General features: G+C 37.6%; 1 protein-coding gene across 2 annotated transcripts in view; it reads left to right on the top strand.

Moving 5' to 3' along the window:
• The first annotated feature begins 422 nt into the window (after nucleotides 1–422).
• Nucleotides 423–7,500, top strand: part of LOC137659491 (uncharacterized) — an 8,108-nt gene continuing 1,030 nt past the window's right edge. Inside the window, exons 1-3 of one of the 2 annotated variants that reach the window (XM_068394382.1) lie at nucleotides 423–558; nucleotides 815–909; nucleotides 6,122–7,500. The exon at nucleotides 6,122–7,500 is cut by the window's right edge and continues 1,028 nt beyond it. In XM_068394382.1, the coding sequence (XP_068250483.1) occupies nucleotides 902–909; nucleotides 6,122–7,500 (1,387 nt within the window). In that variant the 5' untranslated portion in view covers nucleotides 423–558; nucleotides 815–901. Of the gene's footprint in view, nucleotides 910–6,121 lie in introns of both variants that reach the window. The other variant, XM_068394381.1, reaches the window with a different exon arrangement.

The following is a 7,500-nucleotide window of genomic DNA, read 5'->3' as shown; positions in this document are numbered from 1 at the left end:
GAGACGTGGAAGCCGGGAAAAAGTCACGTGATTAAGGATAGCTTGACACGCCCAGGACGACCATATATAAGCAACGAGAAGACGGCATCTCGCTCTCTTCCTAGTAGTCACTCTGTATAATAGGTCTAACGACCTACTTAACCTGCCGGGTCTCCTTGACGACAACACATGGCGGCTGCCTATACCAAATTGAGGGACGGCGATTACGTAGAATACTAAAGCAGCCGCGAAATTACAGGGGAACAATTACCCCTGAGAACGAAGGACGACGAACAAAGTTACTACGCCCGCACCTGAGTGTCTGTGAGTGCGTTTGGCGAGACGTCCCAGAGCGACCGAGAGGCGTGACGTCCCTGAGTGACCAAGGCGTGTCTAGAACTTCGCGCCAGCCTTCCCAACACCGTACGAAGGCTTATACTTCAGCGACGACAGTAGGCCTATAGATGACGTTTAGGCCTAACTAAACCAGGATTCACCAAATTCTCCAGCCAGTGTCAAGACGTCTGAGTTCATCACTAAGTGTTAATGTAGAAACCACGCTTTTGTTTTTGACTGCTTGTAAGTGCCTGTTCAAACCCCTTTTTATGTCTAGTAAAGAAAGAAACCAGCATTCGTATCCCTCACCCACGAAACTTTGCTTATGTAAACTCCTGAGAGAAATTCAATTAATATTAAACTAAAGGAAGAGGTAAGATACTAGACTAATTAAGAAGTTATTGCAAAAAAATCAAGGACATCTTCACAAATGGTGGCATCGTTAAGGGATACTGTGCCGTGTTGTATTAAGTTTGAACTAATACTGGCTTTATTTCAGGAAAGTGCTGAAACCCCCTTTTATGTGTCGAAGAAATACAAAACAATTTCAAGAAAAACAGAGGGAAACCAAAGGAGTCGTGAACCAATGGATATGTGAGTAGTTTGCATGTTTTCGTTCACTCTCTTGTTTTGTATAAATACTGTCTCTCTATAGAATAGGAAGTTAGGGCATTTGTCTCTCGTAAGAAAATTTTGGTGTTTTAATTTTTCCTTTTTTTGTGATATGAGTCTGGACAATATTTTCCAAAGACTTACACAATATCAATACGACTTGAGATTAACTGCAGACAGACGGTCGCGAAGTGCTAGTGTAGGAAGACGTCAAAATCTGACTAGAAACCGAAGTTCGAGTCCGGTAAGAACAAATATTGCCGATATGAATTCCGCTGGGCTGATCACACAAACCACACGGTTTTGTGGAAATGTAAGTAGGGATAATCCCGACAAACAAAGGTTAGAGAAATACAGTGTAGATAAGTGGTTAGCGGACACAGAGAATAGGATCGCTAGTTTTAAAATAACTGACGATGTTGCAAAAATTAAACAGGCAATGATGTTAGTCAACGTAGACGTAGGGGATGCTCACCCTACATTAAACGGTAAGGCCTTTGAAAAAATTACCACTTTCAACGAGTTCAAGGAGGAATGCAGACTATTGTGGCGATCGGCCAAGGAGACCGATCGGTTGTTGAACTTGTATAGGTTTAACTCGGCTAAATTTGAAGGTGATTCCATGCCTAGTCTGTATACCCAGGTTCTGAATCATTTAGGAGTAGTTAAGGAAGACATTTTGTCATTACCCACAATCACGGTAGGAAACAGAATGCAGTTTAGTGAGGATAATAACCAACTGGTGGATTTAGATGAAATTTTGACTTATATGGCCTACGGTACATTGTATGCAGCCTTTGGTGAAAGGGAAAGGAAGGCTTTCAAGGACCTAAAGTTAGATCCTGCCCAGAAGCTCACAAAAACGTTGAGCCAAATCCAGGAAATCATCCAGAAAAACGAGACCCAAATTGAAGAGGTCACTTTTTCGGCAAATACCAAGCAAAGAAGGTATCAGAATTACAGGGAAGATAAAAATAACGAGACCGGTAGGAATAAATATTACCATAAAAATTATCAAAATAACCAGCCCCCTTACAAGTCAAATGAACAAAACAGAGGAAATTATAATGAAACATATAAATCTAGAGGGAATTATCATCATAAGGGAGCTAGACCAAAGAATAGGTATTGCCAGTATTGTCAAAGAGGAGGTCACACAGACCAAGAATGTTGGTACCAAGGTAAGAAACATAATAAACCCTCCGAAAATACTCCTCAGGTACAGGCAAGGGATAACTCAAACCCTACTAATTACTCCGAAGAAAAACAAGGTAACAGAAAGTGACTAGAAGAGCAGGATAGGAGTCCAGGAAATAGGGAAACCAAAGAATGGAAGGATGTTGCAGGTAGCGGAGGTACATCCACGTTGCCAGCAACATATTTATCCTTCCGACAGCAATCATTACCCAAGACAAATATCAAGATAGAAGGTAAAGAATGTCTTAGTTTGTTAGATTCAGGAAGTACTGTAAATCTCATAGGGCTCCATACCTTAACTGATTATTTGAATATACCTATTTCTGCAATTAGGAGTGAGGATACATTAATTCAGGGGATAACTGGCAATCAGCTTAACAATGTAGGAGCCATAGATTTAAACATTGAATTGCTAGAGAAGAAGTGTCAAGGGCCATTTTTGGTTTTGCAAGAAGTAGCATTTCCCGCTCGAGCTTTGATTTCTTTTGCAACAATGCAAGATTTTGGCATAGTTTTTGATTGTCAAGACAGAAGATTAGTTCTAAAGGGAAATAATCAGGAAGTCTGTTTCCAACTTGTTGATGACAAGTCCACTACAAATTTGGCCAATTTGCAGGGGACCGCTTCGATAGTTGAAACACACGCCGGTTCAGAAAGAGAAAGGGAAATCAAAGTAAAATCAGAAGAAAGGGAGAAAGAAGAGAATTTAGCAATTGCACCTAGAAAGGGAGAAATTACTTCTTGTAAAGGCAGCACACATACTAAGGATGAAAATGTCGACAGAGAATCTGAGAGAATAGATAAAAGGGAATTCCAAGAAGTTTTGCTGCTAGGCACATTGAATTCACAAGAATTAAGACACTTAAGAGAAACAGAATCTCAAAAAGGAGGAGATGAAGATTCATGTTTTTGTACTCAAGTACAAACTGGGGAAATAAGTCTGATCAGCACAGCAGATGCAAACAAAATAAGATTTAGGCTAGCTAGAGATGTAGTACTACTGCCCAATACTCTTACTAGAGTATATTTAATAACCCGCCTACACACAAATAATGATGTAATCTTGACCCCAGAAGGATTACCAGAATATGTCAGAATGGATAACTCATTAGTTCAGATGGAGGGATTAGCCTGTACTACTTATGTCATGAATTATTCTGATAAAAGACTCCATTTGTTAGCGGGTACAGAATTTTGTACAGGAATAGAAGTTACACACAAAATGATTCCGTTAGAGGAGGAAGCATTCTTTACCATAGGAAACATTGATGCAGGAATAGATAGGGAGATAGATAACACCGATTTTCCTGAGTACCGTAAAAGGTTAATAGAAACCTTAAATAAATATAGGCCGGGCATAGCAATTACAGGTGATAGGTTAGGTAGGACTGAGGTGTTAAGACATAAGATAATCCTAGATGATGGAGCTAAACCCTTTTTCATACCTAATTATAAATTACCTATCAGCCAACGTCCAATAGTAGATAAAATGATAGAAGAAATGAAAGAAGAAGGAGTGGTCATACCCTCTAAATCACCTTATAATTCTCCCATGTTGTTGATTCCAAAGAAAGATGGAAGTTACAGATTAGTGATTGATTATCGCAAGTTGAATGCGAACACAGTTCCTGATAGGATGCCCATGCCTGTAATAAACGATGTTTTGGCTCAGTTAGGAGGAGCAAAGATCTTCTCATCCTTAGATCTACTAAGTGGATATTGGCAAGTACCTTTAGACGAAGAATCAAAGCCATTAACTGCCTTCAGCACACATAAAGAACACTTAGAATTTCAGGTAATGCCATTTGGGTTAACATCAGCTCCATTGACTTTTGTAAGGTTAATGTTACAGATCTTAGGAGACATAGAGAATGTGTCAGTCTATTTAGATGATGTCATTATATTTAGCAAAGATATAGAGAGCCATTTCGGAACCATAGAAATCGTTTTAGAACGACTAAGACTGGCAGGATTAAAGATAAAGGTTAAGAAATGTCAATTCTTGAGGAAATCATTAGAATATTTAGGACATGTGATCAGTGCTGATGGATTACGCATGCAAGAAGGAAAAATAAAGGCGATTGTGGAATATCCTGCTCCACAAAATTTGAAAGGTGTAAGAAGATTTTTAGGGATGATAGGATACTATAGACCATTTGTCAAAAATTTTGCTACTATAGCTAAACCATTGACAGAATTAACTAAGAAGGATGTAGAGTTTGAATGGAAAGCAGAGCAAGAGGAGGCTTTTCAAAAGTTGAAGGAGAAATTAATCCAAGATCCTATCTTAGTGTATCCAGACTTTAGCAAGCAATTTTACTTAGCATGTGATGCTTCGAATACAGGAATAGGAGCGGTTTTGTTACAGAAGGCAAAAACCCGAATGAGGGTAGTATATTATGCAAGTAGAGTCCTGAATGCGGCCGAACGAAATTACAATACCACAGAAAAGGAATGTTTAGCCATTTATTGGGCACTGAGAAAGTTTCGGCACATTTTGTTAGGACACAAAGTAAATGTACTTACTGACCATAAACCCATCTGTGACCTATTTAAGAAAAGAGCTTTCACTAATAACTTAAAGTTTAATCGATGGTTTATTAGTGTGCTAGAGTTTGCTCCAGAATTTAGATACATTCCAGGTAAGTTTAATACTTTAGCAGATGGATTATCTAGAGCACAAGAGGATACTGAAAGAATTATCACAACTAACACTTTTTGTTTCAGCTGTCAGGTCGTAGACTTAGATTTGGAGAGAGTTAAAATAGAACAAGAGAAACAAGAAAGTATCAGGAAAATAATAGGAGATTTGCTACAAGATGAAACCTCTAGGTCAGATTTTGAATTAATAAATGGGATATTATATAAGAAGGCTAAGGATAGGAGTGCTTGCTCTAGACTATATGTGCCTGACACCCTGACTAAAGAAGTATTAACTCTAACACATACCCACAAGTTGGCAGGACATCCAGGAATCAAAAAGACTCTGAGAACAATAAATAGAAATTATTTTTGGCCTAAGTGCAGCGAAGAAGCAAAGCAATTTGTAAATGAATGTCAAACTTGTAATAGGCATAAAGGTCATGTAAATGTCAGAGCTCCTTTAGAAAAATATCCTAGTAATTTAAACCCTTTTGAGGTAGTTCAGATGGATCATATAGGACCCTTTCCAAAAACTTTGAGAGGAAATAAATATATACTGGTATTCATTGATTATTTGACTCGGTATTTAGAAATTGTCCCAGTCAGAGATAGAACTGCAGTTTCTGTTGCAGAAGCTTTAAAGACCAGAATACTCACAAGACATTCGTGTCCGGAGGTACTTTTGTCGGACAATGCACCCGAATTCACCAGTGAGGTAATGAAAAAGCTTTGTGAATTTTTTGAGATAAAGAAATGCGAGATAACCCCTTATAAGCCGAGTTCAAATGGGACAGTGGAAAGGGCCAATAAGAAGATACTGGATGTACTGCGAACTATCATTAGTCCAACTACAGAAGATTGGGACCTAGCGTTAGAGGACGTTCAGTTTACTTTGAATAACACAGTAAATGAGACAGTAGGAGAAACCCCACACTTTTTGCTTTATGGTTATCAGAAAAGACTGCCAAACTCATTGTTAGATGACGCAAAACCTCCTAGGCACACATATGATTACCAGGACTATATAGCTTGGAAACTGCAAAGAACCTTTCAAATAATAAGACAAACCAGACAATCTTTAGAAAAGGGCCAACAGGTAAATAAGAAATACTATGACACAACTAGTTCCATGACTGACCTGAAGATAGGCTCACAAGTATATATAAAGGTACATGTAAAGGAAGGACCAAATGAAAAGGTATCTCCCAAATTTGAAGGTCCTTATAGAGTGTTAGAAAGGGAAAGGAATAATAAATTTAAGCTGATACATGAACAGAATTTAGATGTAAGGTATGCCCATTGGAATCATATGAAGGTTGTAAAAACTAATCCATGGTCCTCTCAACTTCTACAGGAAGTGGTGGAAAAACTTCCTTCTGATCCTACCCCTGGTGGTCGGTATCACTTGCGAAATAGACATTAAAAGTGGGGCCTTGATACAAAATCATGGAAAAGGTGAACTGTTAACAGATTTTGCTGTGGTAAAAATTAATGTCAATTCAATATTAGAAAGGGAAGAACATTTGAACCAGTTAGATAAAGAACTACGGAAGTGCATACTAACCCATAGTGATTCTGCCTTTGTAGAAGTATTAAGAAATTTACAGGGTAAAATTGAAGACATTGTCAGGCCTCAAAGAAACAAGAGATCTTTATTACCTTTTGTAGGTAGTGCATTTAGTGCTTTGTTTGGAGTGGCTACAGAAAACGATGTAAAAGGTTTGACTGATCGTGTAGAACTAATCGAGAAATGGGCTAATCAGAAGGGTAATCTTATAAGTACTCTAATAGAAAATAATAATAAGAATGTAGAGAACATAAAAAAGATGGTGGAATTTATTAATCAAGTTAACGTGAATGTTTCTAATAAAATAGATGACGTAGAACAAGTGTTTAAGTTGATTCATGAAGTAGAAATCGAGATTGGTGATCACAAGGAATCTGTGAACGGACTAATAAATGCACAAAAGGGAATACTCAGCCCTGCTATCATTTCTCCAAAAACTTTGAAAGAAATTATCGATTGGTGTATGGTAAATAGCCATTCCAAGCCTTTGCTAGAAGATATATTTTGGTATTACACAATGTCAACTGTGAAAGTAACAAAAGGGTATTTGTTGGTATTGATCCCCTTCAAGGGTATGAATTTGTTTGACCTATATACAATACATCCTTTCCCAGTTAAGATAGGAAATGCAACAATAATTTGGAACCATCCGAAGGTTCGTCTAGCATTGGATAAGAACAAGTTGTTGATGATTATTTTAGAAGAAGGTGATTTAGAACAGTGTGTGTTGATAAGTGAAAGTCAATCCATGTGCAATTTTGTGCAAATTAAACAACCTATGAGCAATTTTCCGTGTATCCAAGGTATTTTCTTTGAGAATTATGAGTTGATGAGAGAGTGTAAATTTGAAACTTTTGCTTTGCCATACAGGGCATTACATTTAGGTAATGAGATTTTTGTTTATGTACAAAATACTAAAAATGCAGAAGTTACTTGTGATGGGAAGACTCAAACATTTCAGTTAGGAAACTTGAAGTCATTTGCAGATTCTTGCTCAGTAGTGATAAATGATTATCTCTATTATGTACCAAGTGTGTTTTTGCATTATGAGTTAAATCAATCTTCCATTGCAAAGAGTTACGAGAACAAGATTAATCATTTTCAGCTAGACAAATTAACAGTGGTAGAAAATGTGGCAATGCCACTTGATAATGATTATGTTCTGT

The sequence above is a fragment of the Palaemon carinicauda genome, chromosome 20 (assembly GCF_036898095.1).
Source record: "Palaemon carinicauda isolate YSFRI2023 chromosome 20, ASM3689809v2, whole genome shotgun sequence".
In the NCBI taxonomy this organism is placed as follows: domain Eukaryota; kingdom Metazoa; phylum Arthropoda; class Malacostraca; order Decapoda; family Palaemonidae; genus Palaemon; species Palaemon carinicauda.
Note: the sequence above shows the minus strand (reverse complement) of the source record. Positions and strands in the feature narration are given on the sequence as shown.